The sequence below is a fragment of the Vombatus ursinus genome, unplaced genomic scaffold (assembly GCF_900497805.2).
Source record: "Vombatus ursinus unplaced genomic scaffold, bare-nosed wombat genome assembly UNPS02014863.1, whole genome shotgun sequence".
NCBI lineage: Eukaryota > Metazoa > Chordata > Mammalia > Diprotodontia > Vombatidae > Vombatus > Vombatus ursinus.
In genome coordinates, this window is record NW_020954641.1 from 31,215,542 (window position 1) to 31,233,897 (window position 18,356).

An 18,356-nucleotide genomic window follows, 5' to 3' on the forward strand; every position below is an offset into this window, starting at 1 on the left:
AGAGGGAGAGAGAGAGAGAGAGAGAGAGAGAGAGAGAGAGAGAGAGAGAGAGAGAAACTCCCCTGACAGAGTTATTATTAGTATCAACAGAATTCACTGGCCAATGGAACCCTTCTGGTTCCAATGGAGCACCTTCTGCTGCTTCTCATGCAAATGACCATGGAAGGTCCATGGACAGATGACATCTTGGAATCTGAGAGCTAGGGGTGGGGCTGGGAATTGAGTCTATCTCATCCAACTTCCAACAGCATCCCTAACAAGGAATCATCCAACTCTCTGCCTGAATACCTCTGGTGAGGGGGAACTCACTAGTGACTGAGCAATCTATTCCATTGTTAGCTCTGATCACTCGGATATTCTTTATATTATACTAAAGTCTTAATATTCTTGTAATTTCCCCATATTTGTCTTAGTTCTGTCCTCTAGGGCCAAGCAGAACAATCAATTAACAAGCATTTATTAAATTTTGTTGGGCACTAGGGATAAATACAAAGACAAACATGAAACAATTCCTGCTGTGAGCTTCTATTCTTCCAGGGGAAATAACATGTAAAACAAAAGAATTGGTCTAGATGGCACCTGAGGGCCTTTCTAATTTTAGATGTATATCTATGAGCCCTTATACATACATAGAAAATATATTCAAAACAAATATTGGGTAATTTTGTGTGGAAGGCTCTAGTGGCTGAAGGGGGTGGGGATCCAGAAAGACCTCAGGTAGAAGATTGCCCTCAAGCTGAGCTTTGAAAGGAAGGAGGGATGAGAAGAGATCATGGTAAAGAAGTAGTGCATCCTATGCCTGAGGGACACGCTGCACAAAGGCATGGAGGTGAGAGATGGAACACCATGTGTGATAAGCAACAAGAAGGCTAATTTGGCTGGCCTGAAGAATGCAAGAAGGTGAGTGATGTATAATAAATTTAGAAAGGTAGGTTTGAGCTAGATTGTGAAGGGCTTTAGAGCCACACAGAGGGGCTTGTATTGGACCCCAGGGGTAGTAGGGAGCATCTGGAGTTTATTGAACATTGCAATGACTTGGTCAGATCTGTGCTTTGGAAAGAAAAGTCACTTTGACAGCTGTGTAGAGAATGAATTGGGACCTGAATGCAAGGAAACCCATCAGAGGCTATGATGATAAGAGTCCAAGGAAGGGGTGATCAAAGATTGAACTAGGGTAATGGCTGTGATAAGGGGAAGGATGTGAGAAATTTCCACTTTGGTACTATGACCCCCAAACCAACCCATCCAAAAGAGAAATTCCTTATCTTGTTTTTCAAATTTACTCCATTTCTCAACATCCACCCCCCATCCATCTCTGCCAATGACATCTCCATTTTCTCACTCCTGAAACTCTGACTCCTTCCTCTACTTCCTCTCTTCTCATGGTAAGGGTTCCCCTCAACACCAATAGCTTTTCAGTCACCAAGTCCTTTGGATAACTCACACATAATGTTTCTTCCATTTATTTCATTTTGCTTCTTTTCCATTTCTCTTGCCTCGATCTGAGTCTAGGCCCCTAACATGCTCAGACCTGACAAGAGACCATCTAATTTTTGTTCTAACATTTCCACAGATGGGGAACTCACTATTTCTTTACTCAGTCTGTTTTGCTGTGGGATTGCTGGAAAGTTTTTCCCTGTCTGGTTCAGGACCCTAATTCCCTTTTAAAAATTAGCATTTATGGTACCTATTCTTCACATCACTCATGTTGGCCCTTCATCATATTCCTTTTTCATTGTTACTGAAATATTTTGCATGTATTTTCCCAATGACACTGGGTGCTCCTGGAAGACAAGAACCAGGTCTCAGGTCTTCTCTTTCTCTTGCTTCCCTTATTGCAAAGTTCCCTTTCTGAATGAGGGTAAAGAACTTACCTCCTCCACAGGGCTTGGAACACTGAGTCCATTTCTTCAGGGCCCACTCATGGCTCACAGAGTCTTCTACAACATTGTTGTTGTCAACATTCAGGGAGTCCTCATGGATCATGTACTTGTAGGTCAAAGAGATCTTGGCATCGCCATGAGGAGTGACCTATGCACATGGATAGATGTCACAGGGGATTTAGAACACATTTACAAGGCATGCCCTGACTTTTTTCTAGGTGACTGACTCATCCTTCCTCCCAGGATTTGGAGGAAAGAGCAAGGAAGTTTAGACCCATAAATAAGATCTTCTCTTTCCCAGGATGTTACTGAGGATGGACAATTTTTAGCAGGTGGTCATTTGGGAAGCCTGGTCTGAGATGGGGTGGAGTAAAATTCTAATTTCTTTTTCTCATGGATTATCATCTGCCTGACATTTTCTCTTGTTTATCACAGACCTTTACTCACCAAAGGCACACGTTCCCAGATGTTGCTTTGAATGAACACACAATGTTCCAATTTACAATTTAGTTGAGGGAAATGAGGAAGGAAGAGGGCAACTCCTTCCTCCCCCACCCCATGCCACATAGGAGGGAAGAACTACATTTATTTCTAATTCATTCTCTCTTGTGCATCTTAGCCCTTGTAAAGGTGGATCTCCATGCCCTCATGCACGGAATATCCTCTCTCATTTTTGTCTCTTAGAATTCCTTGTTCCTTTTAAGGCTCAGATCAAATACTATCTCCACTAAGAGGCCTTTGTTAATTCTCCCCTGTTGCTAGTCCTTTTCCTATCTCTCTTGCCATCACTGTATGTTTTTGCATATATCATATATTTATCAGTGAATATGTTGTCTCCCCAATAGATTATAAATTTATTGAGACAGAGAATGTCTCACTTTTATAGTTATATCCCCATCACCAAGCAGAATGTCTTACACATAAGAGGTATTTAATAAGTGCTTGTCAATTAGCTGATTTATTGGTGTTAATCCTGCTAGCACAGAGCAAAACACCCAAGTAAATCATTTTAGTTATATTGAGACCCAATGACAAAGGATAGTATATGGCTATCTGCTCCAGGACTGTTTCTGATCTCTCCTACCCTTTTCTAATATAAATTTACAGAAGAGACCAATTCTGATCTGCCAAGCTCATTCCCCATTCCAGTCTTAAGAACTGCCGTGAACAACAGAGGGTGAATAGAGCTGTTTGGTTGTAAAGATGGGGCCCAAGACCTGCACTGTGGTGCTTATGCTGGACAGTGTCAGAGAGAGAATTTCTCCACGTGAATACCACTGCTCAGTGAGAGTAGTTTCTTTGAGAACTGTGGAGATTTCAGCATCTAGACTGTTTCAAATCCTTGTCATCAAGACCATAATTAGTATATAGGTACAGATTTCAGAGTAGCTGTCTTGTGTCTATATAAGTAACTTGAGGACAAAGAGAATTAACTCAACCTCAATAAGTCATATCCTCTAAACTCTCAAACCATCAACTTCATCTGACCTGTATTCTCTAAGAATGACCAGACACATGAGATGAATTCAAAAGAGACATCATTTCGCTTTGTATGGCTATGGTTATAGTTGCAGTGTTCCAGGATAAAGAATCCCAGTGATCCCAGTAGTCAATACAATTGCCATTTGAGGCAATGTATCTAAGCCTGGGGATGGGTCTATAGGAATCCCAAGAGAAGAGTAAGGTCTTGGAAGAAACCTTCTTGAATGGTTTTGTTGATCATGTGACTCAATGCTATTGGGCACAATTAGTTCAGTCAATACGAAGATCTTTTTGTTTACCTTGAAGTTATTTTACACTAAAAATCTTTTTCTTTCTGTCTTCCTCATCATGGCTTTGGATAGTTAATATGGTGATCTGGATGTGACTAACGGTTCCTGTAGGCTATACCTTTAGGGCACACAGTCTATCAAATTTTTATCAAATTGGAAAGGTGACAGATGTCTGTTCTCTGGGGACCAGCCTAGTCAAGTTGGAGAGGCTTGTTACCACAAGGTAGGCCCCAGGTGATGAATTCATTAGCCATACTTCCTCAATACTTCAGGCTAATACTTGGAAAAAAGATACATTGTCCATTGTCAGCCCCAACCTCAAAGATTTTCCAGTCTGGTAGTACCTATAGTATCTGGAACTTTCCTGGCATAGCTTTTGAAAATCCAAGATCACTACTCTATGCTAAGCACTGTATTAAGCTCTGAGGATACAAAATTGAAACAGTCTCTGCCTTGAAGGTGCTTACATTGTGATGGGGGAGACAACATGTAAAAATAGGTGCATATAAGATGAAGAATAATTGGAAAGGAATATTGGAAGGAAAAGCACTAGCAGCTGGGATTGGGGGACTGGGAAAGGCCTCTAGCAGAGGCAGCACAGGACTTCAGCGGAGAGTAACTCATGTGACAGACAAAAATACAAAATGGCACTCAGTCCTGTGTTGGACCCTTTTGCTTTTGTCACTCCTCTTTTGCTGGAATCCCTCAGGCTTCCTAATACACTAGAAGATCTGAAATATCCAAATAAATATGTTTATTATTAGTCGAGAATTGTCCATAATTTATAGATGGATTATGATAAGGTTTAGTGTAGGTAATTTCTATCCCAACTAAATCATAGATCCCTGATATATTGATGGATTTTTAATGTGCCCAATGGTATCAGAACCTCCAAAATGTAGGCTTACATGTATAACTCTACTGGGGGGCAGTGGTACAGAGGCTGTTGACAGACACAAGCCTTGATCCCTAGAGGAGGGGTAAGAACATCAGCATAGGAGAGAGAAGGCCTTCCCACCCAGCATGCTGGGTGAGAATGTGCTGGAACATTTTTCACCATTGCCCACAGACACTTAGAAATGGTTGCCACTTACTTAGAAATGGCTGCTATTTCCTTTCTTTGTCCTTCCCACTTCTCAGGAAGGCTATTAAATCAAGAAATTTAGAGCTGAAAGGGACCTCAGATGTCAACTTCCTCATTTTTATAGTTGAGGAAAAGGAGGCTCAGAGAGGCTAAGTCTTAGTAAACACAGACAGTAAGTAGCAGAACTGGAATTTCAATTGGTCTTGGGCCAGCTAGATGGCACAGTGGATATAGAGCGTCAGGCTTGAAATTAAGAAGATTCATCTTCATGAATTCAAATCTGGTCTCAGACGCTTACTAGCTGTGTGACCCTGGGCAAGTCACTTAACCCTGTTTTCTTTAGTTTTCTCATCTGTAAAATGAATTGGAAAAGGAAATGGCAAACCACTCCAGTATCTTTGCCAAGAAAACCCCAAATGGGGTCATGAAGAGATGGACATAACTGAAAAAAAAAAGACAATAACTATGATCCCAAATTCTATGGTTTTCCTACCATACCACTCTGGTGACATTACCAGTAGGGCCTAACTTTAGGTTACCTGAGGCTCCCTAGAGCCGGAAGTTTGACAGGCATTCAACTAATACTGAGAAACTAAAAACCACTGCTCAAGGGGCAGGCCCTGGGGAAAAGAAACTATGACAATAATGAGATAATTCCAGAAAGGCTCAGAGTAGTTTATTAGGGCTCCAGAGAAAGTCTAGAGTTCTAAATGTCCACCTAGCTGCATGTCTTAATCCATGTTTGAGCATGCTTTTATTTCCCAGAATCTCTACTCCAAAGTGTCTAGCTATGGTTCTGGTAGCACCGTCTCTTATCTCATCTCCAAAAATGTCCTTGTATTTATTTCATATATACTTATGTATACGCAAGTTATGGAGATAATAACTGACTAGAATGAAAGCTCCTTGAAGGCAGGCACTATCTCATTTTTGCCTTTGTATCCTTGGCACCTCGCACAATGTCTGATACATAATGGGTTCTTAGTAAATTCTTGTTGATTGATTTTTCTGACACATAGCCAACAGAAGCTAAAAGCTGCTTTTTGAAATGAATGCCTCGGAGAGTCTAGGGATTCCTCAGAGAGCTCCAGAGGTTCCCCGCTTGCCTTCAAACTCACCAGTACTGTTATGGCACCATAGAGAGGGCCCATTGTCTGGACAGTTTCCCGATCGTCGTCGTTTCGGTATTCCCATTCCACACCCATGTCAATGAAGACCTTGGAATCAGGAACCAAGTTTTCCTCATTCAAAACAAAATTCCCCGTCTCTTGGTTCTTGATGGCTGGGGATCCAAAAGAGAAACCCACCCCCAAAACCCCCATCCAAAGTCAAGGCTTAGCCAATATGGGAGAAAGGAGAGCAATGAGTCAGAGTAAAGGGCTTTGTTTCTGTCAGGGAAGTCAGAACAGGCTCAGGCTGTCACCCCATACCCAGAGGCTCAGAGGCCCATGACCCTCTTGGTCAAAGCTTTCAAATTTGATGAATAGTTGGAGGCACTTAGTTGGGTTTCCTTGCTTCCAGTACCCCCAGCATATCCACATATGGTTGCCCCTCTGGAAGTAAAGGCCACACATTTAGCTGTGTCTGCTCATTGCTTGCTAAAGGTCCCATTCTTGAGATCATGAGATAGAAAGGATCTTTGAGACAATCTTGCCAAACACCCTCATTATACTGATGAGTAAACTGAGGCACAGAAAGTAAAAGTGACTTGCTTGCTCAAGGCCACACAACAGAGCTGGGCTTTGGACATAGCTTCCTTAACTACAGAGACAATTTTTTCCCCTGTAATACCAAGCTAATCATATAAAAAAAAAACTGACCAAATCGGCTATCTCATGCCTCATCAGGTTAATAGATTGAAAGAGATCATCAGTGACTGCCCCAGCATGCCAAAGGCTAAAGAATATTGTCCTAGGAAGAAAACTGAGGCTTCCTGTTTAATGTCACCTCATCATTAATGAAGCTCTGCTTTGCTCCTGGGGGAGGGGTGAAGGTGGGAACAGCACTAACTTTCCAGTTCCTATGGTTCTGTTACAATAGGCTTACCCTAATGGGACAGATCTGGGGCATTTCAGGGGGGTTGGGAGGAGATCTTCTTTGTAGCACTGTTCACCAGCGTGTAGGCAGAAAATCATAATATAAGTCACAGAACTAACTAGCTGTCCTGCATGTTCCCCTGAGGTTTTGCCCATCTGCAGGGGAATTTACCTCAACAGGTTGTGGAGAAGTAGTGGAAAGAACACTGGATTTTTCACTTGGGTTCAAATGTTTTCTCTGCTTCTTACTACCTATATGAACTTGGTCACTTAAACCCTTTGAGCTTCCATTTTCTGCTCTGTAAAATGGAGTTAGAATGGATGGGCTCTAAGGTTTTTCCCAGTTCTGAACCTCAGCATCTCATGCAGGTACAAGCCTCAATGCCTACCAAGAAGCTGTGGTAAGTCTATCCTAAATGCTGGAATAAGAAACTGTTACTAAGATAGAGGTTTGACTGCTTCATGGGTGGAAAGAATGAGTCATTAGGAAAACATCCACTCCAGTTAAAAATTATCTATGAGAATCTCAATTAATTCTATCGCAGTGAAATGGAAGAATTTCAATTAGCATTCAGGTGAATAATGAATGTGATGTCTTAATATTAATAAAAAAAAACACAGGTGATCAGAGCTGGAATGGGTCTTGGGGGCCCTCTAGTTCCACAACCTGATTACAAAAAATCACAGAATCTCAGAGTTGGAAGAACCCCCAGAAACCACCTAGTTCAACCTATATTGGTATGAGAATTCCCTCTACAATATAGACAAGAAGAGATCATCCAGGCTTTTCTTGAAGGCCTCTATTGAGAGGGAAACTCCTGCTTCCTGAGGTAGTTCATTCTTCTCCTGGATAGCTCTAATTGTTAAGTTTCTTTACTCATCAAGGGAATCCCCTTGTGTAAATCTGTTCCTTAGTATCTTTCACCTCTACTTGTGCTGCCCTCTGGGGTCTAGTAGAAAGAAGTACAATCCCTCTTCCAAATACCTGAAGATAGCTCTTTTGTCCCCCTATGTCTTTTCTTTCCCAAACTAAACTCAATTCATTCAACCAATTCTTTATCAAACTGGTTGCTGCCCCCATCCTGGCCCCTTTTCAGTTTCTCCATGTGGTCGTCAGAACTGAACATAGTACTCTAAACATATCCTAATCAGGACAGAGTACAGCAGGATAATTATCTCCCTAGTCTTAGACATGAGAAGTCTCTTAATACAGCCTTTTTTTTGGGCGGGAGGCAGAGGCTGCATTACCATATTATTGAAGTGCTTATATGGAACTGGCAATTCACTAAGCCTCCCCCACCATATAATTTTAGTTTTTGGTTATTTTTTTAGTTTTTAGGCAATTGGGGTTAAGTGACTTGCCCAGGGTCACACAAGCTAGTGTCAAGTGTTTGTTCTGAGGCCAGATTTGAACTCAGGTCCTCCTGACTTCAGGGCCAGTGCTCTATCCACTGCGCCACCTAGCTGCCCAAAAGGTGACATTTTATTTTATTTTTTTTTTTGCTTTTTTGGTGAGGCAATCAGGGTTAAGTGACTTGCCCAGGGTCACACAGCTAGTAAGTATCAAGTGTCTGAGGTTGGATTTGAACTCAGGTCCTCCTGACTCCAAGACCAGAGCTCTATCCACTGTGCCACCTAGCTGCCCCAAAGCATTTTTTTTTTAGTTTTTAGGCAATTGGTGTTAAGTGACTCTCCCAGGGTCACACAGCTAGTAAGTGTCAAGTGTTTGGTTTGAGGCAGGATTTGAACTCGGGTCCTCCTCACTCCAGGGCCAGTGCTCTATCAACTGCGCCACCTCATATAATTTTTAGGTCTACTACTGACCATTCTTACTTTTCTCATATTGTACCTGTCAAGTAGATTTTCTGAATTTAATTGTAAGACTCTAAATTTATCCCTATTATATTTAATCTTATTAGAGCTATCTCAAGGTTGAGATTTATTCAGATTCTGACTCCTATCCAATATGTAATTATCTGATATGTTAGCTATTCTTTTCAGCTTTATGCCATTTGCAAATTTGATAAGCATGACATTTAGACCTTTAAACAAGTCATTGATAGAAATGTAAAACAGTACAGGGTTCAAGCACAGATCTCTGCGGGCATCTACTCGAGATCTTCCAGGTTGACATTGAACCATTAGTAACAACTTTTGGGGTCCATTTATTCTGAATCCATCTAATTGTGATAGCACATTTTCCCATTTTTTTCAATGAGAACTGCATGAGGAACTAGCCAAATAATTTCTTAAAATCTAGGTAAACTATATCTTCAGCATTCCCTACTACCAGTCTAATAATCCTGAAAAAAAAAATGGGATGAGTTTGGCCTTTCATGGTCTGTTCTTGAACACATGATTGCTGTTTGTGAGCTCCACCTCTTGTTCTAGATGCTTACTAACCCTCCCATTAATAATACATTTGAGGATTTTTACTGGAATCACATTCAAGTTCACTGACCTATAGTGAACAGACTCCATTTTTTCTACCCTTTTCCCTCCCTCTCTGAAAATCAATGACTGGCTCAGTAATCACATTTGCCAGTTCTTTCAATATATAAGGATATAATTCATCTGATTCTGGCAACTTGAACTCATACAGGGTAGCTAATGGACTCCCACGTCCCACTATCATCTCACTGTTTATCTTAGATACTCCTTATCAGTTTATCTTTGCCCTGTCCTTACTTGTTGAAAGATTGTTCTCCTTGGCAAAGAAAACAGAAGAAAAAGCAGAACTGAACACTGTCTTCTCACCATCTTCAATTATCATTGTCTGATCCAGACCAGGTCATGTTTCTATTCCTTCTTTGAGTATTCTACCCCCCTCCCAACATAACATAAAAATTCTTTCGTTAACCTTAGCTTCCTTTATTAGTCTCAGTTCATTCTGAGTTTTAGAATGTTTGACATTGCTATTAAGGGACCATGCTACCCTTTAGTATTCACTCTTCATTATCTCCTCTTCTGTATGCATATTAAAAAAAAAAATTGGTCAGTGAATTCCGTGTGTGACAATACTGATCTCTTTAGGTAAATTTCCCCTTTTCTACCTCATCAGACTCGCTTTTTTCTTTTCATAACCTGGGTTGCCCACGGGTGTTTTGCCTACTGCTGAGTAAGTGTGATTTGGAATTGATAGAAAGAATGATTTCTCATTGCCTGCTGAATTAGCATGAGAAGTTTGGAAAAGAGAGACATTCTTTTTCATTCCTATTTCAAGAGAGGCCCATTCAATTATAGATTTTTTTGGACCAACTCAGTGGAGAGAGACAGATTTTGGAAGGCAGACATACAGGGGGAGCTGGCTCCTCAATATGTCCCTTATTTCTACCATGCTTCCCTGGAGACTTTGGGAAATTTCTCCTCTTTTGGTTATATTGGAGCTCCTTTCTTGGTTAAACTGAGATATCTTGTTTCTCAGTGAGAGAGCTCATTCATTCAGTTTATTTTCTGGTATGTTCTAATTTGTATAACTTTTCTGATTTTTGTTTGCTATCTGCTTGGGTAAATGCATTTACTCACTCATCACTATTCATGATGATCTTTTGTGTAACTATCATTCTGGGAAAGAAGCCATGCCTACAAATATAAACTTGGGGCACTCTTTAGGATATAGCGACCAGGAAAGCACTCCTGGTGCTTCAGCTCCTTATATTAGAATCTCTTGTTTACTTCTCTGGTTATTCATACTTTGTGCATTTTTGTTTAAATATCTGAGGCCACAGGGTTTATTGTAGGTTTTTTTCTTGGATTTTTTTTAGAATTTTATTTTTGAGAAATTTCCATCCTTCTTGGGATGGTTTCCTAGTAGAATTTTAGTTCATGGGATCCTCTCTTTCTACTCTTCTTCTTAACTCTGAATCTTTTTCTCCTAAAGTCCTTCTTCCTCTTCTTAAATGCTTCTGTTTGAATTTTTCTTCAAGCTCCTTTCTTTTCTACCTCAGTCTAAATTCTTCTCTTCTTCATTTTCTCAAGTCCTCCCAACTTTCCCATACCCAAATTCAATCTCTGATCTTCACAATTCCCAAACCCTCCCACAACCTGCCAAATGACTCCCTCATTCCTTCTCCTTCCCTTCCTTTTCCTCAGGTCCCCACCTTGCTCTTTCTCCTATCCAACCTTCTCCTACTGAAACACAGGAACTACTTTAACACACACAAACACAGCTTACATACTAAGGAAACTGGGGCCAAAGAGAGGATCAGACTTGTCTGAGGTCATACATCAAATAAGAAATGCAGCTACGACCAGCAATCCTGACTAAGTTCACTCTTTCTACCCCACCAGAAAATGTTGCCTCTCCTCACACAGGATTTGAAAGTGTGCGGGCACTTTTCAGCACATTGCCTATGCTTGGGTCATCTTCAGAAACAGTGAAGACCACCAAACCATGGTGGAAGGCCATGTGCTATGGTACTAGAAAGACCACTAGGGTGAGTGTCAGGAGACTGGAAACATTTATGTTTCTTTTTAGACATTTGGTTTAAGGTAAGTCAATTTACCCCTCTGAACCTCAGTTGCCACATTTATAAAATTGGGATAATACCATCTTGTCCTAGACACCCCACAGGGTCTGTCATAGTGTACATGAAAGTGTTAGGCAGCTGGGTGGCACAGTGGATAGAGCACAGGGGGGGCCTTCAGTCAGGAAGACCTGAGTACACATTAGGCCTCAGACATTTACTAGCTGTGTGATCCTGGGCGAATCACTTAACCTTGTTTGCCTTAGTTTCCTCATCAGTAAAATGACCTAGAGAAATAAATGGCAAACTACTCTAGTATTTCTCAGAGAAGACCCCAAAAGGGGTCACGAAGAGTAGGACACAGCTGAAAAATGACTGAACAATAACAAAAATGTGAAAGTGTTCTGTAAGTTGTAAAGTGTTATACAAATATGAGGTAAGTCAAATGCCTTTCACAGAATCATAGGATTGAGATCTGGAATGAATCTTAAACATCACCCAGTTCAACCTTTTCATTTTACAGATGAAGAAATTAAGTCTAATAGAAGTTAAGTGACTTATCCAAGGTCATATAAATAGTTGTGTTCTACTTGGGACTGGAATTCAAGTTTTCTGATTCAAAATCCAATTCTCTTTCACTCTAACATGCTGTTTAGAGCTATCCCAGAGTGGAGTGTAATACCTTGATAAGTGGTGAATTCCCCATTCACTACACGTGTGGCTGGATAATCATTTGCCACAGATATCATAGAGGGAATATGGCCTCTTCTTGGAAACCCCACATCAAAGCATCTTGTTCCTCGATGGTTCTAGATTGTTTCCCATCCCAAAATACCCCCCAATTTTGGGGGGACTGAATCACACGGGATCAATGGACTGGACTCCTTAGTCCATTTTCCAATCTTGGCTCATTTTCAGTCAATATGAAAGCCCTAATTGCACAGTGGGCTTTGGGGTATTATACCTACATTTATAGCTAATCTAATTAATGGCTTTCTCAATTCTTCTCCCATGCTCACCCTTCTCAAGGAAGGATTTCAGAAATACATTGCATAACTTCTATGAAGTATTTACAAAGACAACGCCCTCCATCTCAAATCCAGAGCCCAGCTTTAGGATTCACACTAATGCCAAGTCAGTCCTCCAAGAAACTATAATGCCCAGAGCCATGAATTATACTCACCCAGGCTGTGATGAGTAGAATCTGTCTCTTGTATGAGCAAATGTCTTGCCCCAGCTGGGATTTCAAACATCTTGATGTAACCTTCATTAGGATATTTAAAGAAAAAATGAGCTTATGATGGCTGAGTTATGGCCTGACCTACTCCAGGGGCTTGTGAAAAGGGATATATAAACAGGAAGAACTATGTTGCTATAATGTACATATGGTCATGATCACACGTACATATGAATACATAAAATATAAGGTACACAACAATAAGAACACACAAAGTGTACACATGGTCACGGACATATGTACATATGATCACATACAATATACGACCATATACAATGTGTTCACCAACATATGTACATATGAACATATACCTGTTTGGAGTTGGTGTTTTACAAGAAGAGCAATTAACTAACCGTAAGTGTGCCTGGAGTGAAATGTGTGCATGTGTGTATGTGTGCATGTGTGTATGTGTGCATGTGTGTATGTGTGTATGTGTGTGGGGGGGTGTGGGTGTGTGTGTGGGGGGCTGTTTTCTCCCATTTGTAATTAATTACTTACTGACAAATTACTTAAGTATGTAAAACGAAGCCATTTGCCCTAGGTCATTTGGCTCTAAACCCTAGATCACAAGCCATATCGTAAAATCAGTAGACATTAATTTATAGCCACAATTAGTCAAAAAATTATGGATCTATAAATACATCGTTCTCTGTGTCCTACCAGGAACCCAGCATTGTGCTTGTTACTGGGTATATCAGGCACTATTCAGCAGCAGCCTTTTCTACTTAAGAACAAGGCCAAAGAGGGGTTAGAGCATTCCAGGCAGGGGAATGTTGGAGCAGAAATACAGAGACTGGAGTGGGCCTGCCAGCCATCAAGTTTAGTCAGAACTGTGACGTTTGTTCAGGGTTATGAAGCTGGATGCGTAGGCAAGGATCAGATTCAAGAGGGCCTTGGATGCTTGCCTGAGGAGTTGATTTAGGACACTGAGGCTCCCTACCTGACATAAGGCCTCCCAGAAGGTAAGAGGTAGTGACTAAGAGTGAGGAACAGCATGATTGACCCTTCTTATACCAAGTGGAGTTGACCAAAATAGACAACTTTGGAGACAGGAGAGCACTGAAGGACAAACTGACTGAGAGGAAGCATGTCAGTCATGTGCTTTTTCTAATTAGCTCCTTGGGAATGAACTGACCAATAGGCCAGAGCCTCAGCAGGCCTGAGGGATGGGGTGTGAGAGGCAGAGTCTATGAAATCTGAGGAGGAGAATCTCAGAGCAAGAAAGGCTACAAGGACAGGTGCAATCTAAGGGATTCAGATTGACATCCTGGGGGCAGTGTGATACCGGCCAGAAACCAAGACCTAAAAAAAGAGTGTGAGTTAGGAGGCTGGGGGCAATTGTGGTCATTCAGATGTCATCAGACTGATTGAGGACACTTGATCTCAGTGGAGATGTACTTGGTTGTGTTGATTTCATTAGTGCAGGGTCTGTCCCATGAGAAAATGCCCTCTCCAAATGCAGAGCGTAATCTACTCTGCAACTTCTAATCTTAGAGTGTTGTCTGGGGAGCAATGACTTGGCCAGGATCACACAGCTAGTAAGTGTCTGAAGCAAAAATTGAACCTGGGCCTTCTGAAATTCCACATTAGCCCAACCTGGTGGTTAAATGAGCTAAAAAAAACCATACCTTATTGTCTGATGATGGAATGCGCTGTCTCTTTAGTTCTATTTAGTAACCTGGGGCAGGTGTGACCCAGGAAGGAGAATTTGAACAAATACTTCATTCCAATACCTTGGACAAGGATTCTCAAACTTTTTTTGTCTCAGGAGTCTTTAAAATTGTTGAGGACCCCTTTATGCTCTTAAAAATTACTGAAGACTCAAAGAACTTTTATTTATATTTATTTTAAAATTTTTTATTTATTTTATTTATTTTGTTATTTAAATATTCACATTATTCATATTTATCAGTAGGTACTGTATTAATAAATTAAAACTGATAATTTAAAATATTTATTTATTTGTTTTTAAAAATCATAAACCCATTACACGTTAACATAAACAACATACTTTTAATGAAAAAAAAATTATATTTTCCCAAACAAAAATAATTTGGTGAGAGGAGAGGGATTGTTTTATATAGTTTTGAAAATATCTTTAATATCTGGAGACATTGGGATAATGTGTGAAGACAGCTGGATTCTCATATCTGCTTCTGCATTCAATCTGTTGTAATATGTTGTTTTGGTTGAATTATCACAAAGATATATAGTTGGAAAAGAGAGGAGTATTTTAATAGGCAAATAACATTTTAGTATGATGAAAATAGTTTTCATCTCACAAGGTGCCCTGAAAGAGTTCCAGGAATGCTGAGGGGTCTTCAAGACCACACTTTGAGAACTGCTGTCTTAGACTTTATCCCATGATTAACAGGGACTCATCAAAGACTTTGAGCAGGAGAGGTATATGGTCATACCTATTCATTAGGAACATTCATGTGGCAACATGCACAGGAGGTACTAGAGATGGAGAGAGACTGGAGGGGAGGAGAGAGGCTGGGATACTATTGTAATATGGTCTAGCTGTAGGAACAGAGAAGTAAGACACTACAGAGAAAGAATGAACAGGACTTAGAGACTGGATGTTGGGGTTAAGGGAAAGGAAGAATTTTAAGATGATCCACTCACACCCACAGATATGGACATATGAAACCACCAGGTAGTGCATAATTGAAGGGAGAAGAGTCAGGCAGAGGGTATATAACTGACCTTGTTTCTTAGGTAATCTTGTGAATGTCCCTTTGATTACTTTGCAGTGAGAGTTATCTCCTCCACACACACCACACTTATCTTCTTGTTTGGTGGAGCCAATCACCCGATCACAGCCAACTTTCTGTGGGGAAAAAAGAACAGCTACGTTAAGAACGACCTCACCTTCATTCCCCAACAGTATCAGGATATCTTATTGATATTGCCAAAGCTGCCAGGGCCCCATGATACTGGCAGGCACATAGCAAGGGCCTCAGAGGCCTCAGGGGTATAGTGGAAATCCTCAGTCTCCCAACTTAACCAAAATGAGAAGTTCTTGAAACACTGTAGGAAAAATCAAAGGTCTATAAATCAAATCCTACTTTCAATTACCTTAGGGAGCTTTCTATTTCAGAAGGCACTGAAGTGAATCCTTTTGCAAAGTAAATAATCTAGCAGGGCCACATCTATTGACAAAAACATTGTCTGTCTACAAAGCTGAAATTATAACATTTGCCCCCATCTATAAAAAGGTATTAGTTACACGGAATTCAGATTTGGGCTGCCCTAGGCCTGGACTCTCACTACGGCTGGAGATATGGTTCTGGGAGCATTAACATAATTCCCTGTTCTGCTGAAAGCACAGCTTTTTCCTCAGTGACATCAATCACTTCTTTACCATTAGAAAAAATCTGAAGAGAAGGTCATTTCTGTAAAAGATGTGCTGGGATTAGGACAAAGTTCCTCATGGTATGGCATTGTAGATAGATCAATGAACTTGGAGGCAGGAAGAATTGGTTCCAAACCCCACTTTAGACACTTATTAGCTCTGTGACCCCAAGTCACTTAATCTTTTTGGGCCTCAGTTCCTTCATCTATAAAATGAGGGTTAGACTTAAAGACCTCTAAAGTCTCATACAGTTTTAAATCCCTGATTGTACCCACAAACTCTGTGCCAGATCTGGCCCTAGGGTAACTGTCTGATTTCTGAAAGTGGGAACTGAGATTCCATTCTACCTAGGAAAAGCTAGGAGATCAAATCTGTCAATACTTAAAGAAATTAACTCAGGCTATTCACTGGAAGGTCAAATATTGAACCTGAAGCTTAAATATCTGGCCACAGAATGAGAAGACAGGACTCACTGGAAAAGATCCTGATGTCGGGAAAGATTGATGGCAAAAGAAAAATGACAGAGGATAAGATGGATAGATGGTGTCATGGAAACAATGAACATGAGCTCAGAAAGACTTTGGGAGGTAGTGGAGGATCAAAGGGCCTGGCATGCTATGGTTCACAGTTGAACGTGACTGAATGAGAGCAACAACAAAAGGGATAGCTACGTGAAAGTAAACATTTATTAAATCATATACCTGAGATCTGAAGAAGGAACCTGTAGAAGCTCCTGTAGACTCTGAGGAAGACTTACTAGAAAGAGGCAGCTTCTTCTTCCTCCAGTTACCGTCATCATTATTGTTACTGCTGTTACTATGACTTTTACTGCAACTATCATTATCACTCTTATTTCTACTGTTATTATTATTACTATTACCAATATTACTATTAATATTGCTGTCACTGTTATTAGACATTCCAGACTCAACTGGATTATTAATACTAATGGAGCAGCAGCAGTCATGATATCCCAAAGTAGAGATTAATTCTCATCCTTATCCACCCCTCCCTCCAAATTATTTATATTTGATTCTGGGAGATGTTTTAAGCCTTGTCTCTTAGCAAGGGTATACATATGGACTCATGGGATCAGAGCATCATAGAATTAAAAGCTGGAAGGGACCTTAGAAGTCACTGAGTGTGACTCTACTTTACTGACAAGAAAACTGAGGCATAGAGAGGCTGAGCATTCAAATTCCCTGACTGCTCAAAAGTTACCTAGTTACTTCACCCTCTTCCACTTTTCACACTCCTCCCTGCTCTCCAATCCAGACTGAGAAGAGACCAGTAGCTTTCAGACTCCTCCTGGGTTGAAAGTCACATATTCTAGAGTTATATTATCATTGCCATAGTGAGGATGTGTGCTTCTATAGGGTAGGAACCACTTCATGTTCATCTTTGTATCCCCAGGACCTACCAAAGTGCCTGCCAAACATAGGCACTTAACAAATGCTTGTTGTTTGACTGATCTAAGATTTCATCAGTGTGAGGAATCCTTAGAGTGGAAATTCCTTCCACCAGAGCAGGTGCTCACTTCACTCCTCCTTATTAGAGATGAACAGGGAATGGTCTGAGACAGAGAGAAATTAAGGGACTTACTCAGAGGCACCTTGTAAGTTCTCAGAGGCAGGATTTGGACCCAGTTTTCTTGACTCCAAGCCCAAATTTCAATTACTATATCATGCTCCAGCAGTAGTAACAATTAATCCACATTTGTACAGGGTGTCATAGTTAACAAATCATTTTCATATATCTTATTAGTTTGAAGTTAGGCCACCTCTGTGACATGGGCCAACTTTACAAGATGAGATGTTTTTAAAAGTAAACCAATACAGGACTGAATCACAGGCAGCTGTGGCGGTTTCCAGACTTCTCAACCCACAAACACCAAAGACAACTTAGAAGGTTAGTAGGAAAAGTCTGTGACTGCAGTGAGGGAGAAGATTGGTCCCAGCCCCTGGCACAGCCCTATGGTGGCGCCTGCTCCTGGAGCTCTCGGCCCACAGACTGAGGTGGAAACAAGTGGCTAAACAGAAGGGGATTGCAGGGATGTCTTTGCTGGTTTTAAGGCCAGATTCTCTTGCTTTGCCTGTGCCTGAATCTGGGTCATAGTTCTGGGTGGCAGTCCTGGGATGAGGAAGAGCACTGGCCTGGTGGAGCTGGTAGTGTTGGTGGAGAAGAAATCCTCCTCACAGTTCCAAGGCAGAAAAGAGTGCTGTGGTCACTCATAGACCAGAGCATAGGCCAGGAAAGGAGCAAACGCCTCGCCCTTAATCATACTACCCTGGAAGAACTGAAAATTTACAGGTCCCTAGAAGTATCTCTGAAAATAGCTGCACAAAACCCCCAAAGCTTGGGAGAGTACATTCTCCACACTGGAAGCAGACCCCTACCTTAACAAAGAGTTTATAACTCAAGTAATTGGCTGGGATCATGAGCAAATTGCACAAAAATTCAGACCATAGATTCTTTCTTTGGTGACAAAGAAGATCAAAACATACAACCAAAAGAAGACAA

At 40.9% G+C, this 18,356-nt stretch overlaps 1 protein-coding gene across 1 annotated transcript in view; it reads right to left on the bottom strand.

The window, feature by feature from the left end:
* ADAMTS2 (ADAM metallopeptidase with thrombospondin type 1 motif 2) overlaps positions 1-18,356 on the bottom strand; it is a 451,457-nt gene that overhangs the window by 23,272 nt on the left and 409,829 nt on the right. Inside the window, exons 14-17 of the mRNA XM_027841791.1 lie at positions 15,188-15,311; positions 12,425-12,505; positions 5,858-6,021; positions 1,875-2,031 (exon numbers count right to left, since the gene is read on the bottom strand). Of these exons, the coding sequence (XP_027697592.1) occupies positions 1,875-2,031; positions 5,858-6,021; positions 12,425-12,505; positions 15,188-15,311 (526 nt within the window). The remainder of the gene's footprint in view (positions 1-1,874; positions 2,032-5,857; positions 6,022-12,424; positions 12,506-15,187; positions 15,312-18,356) is intronic.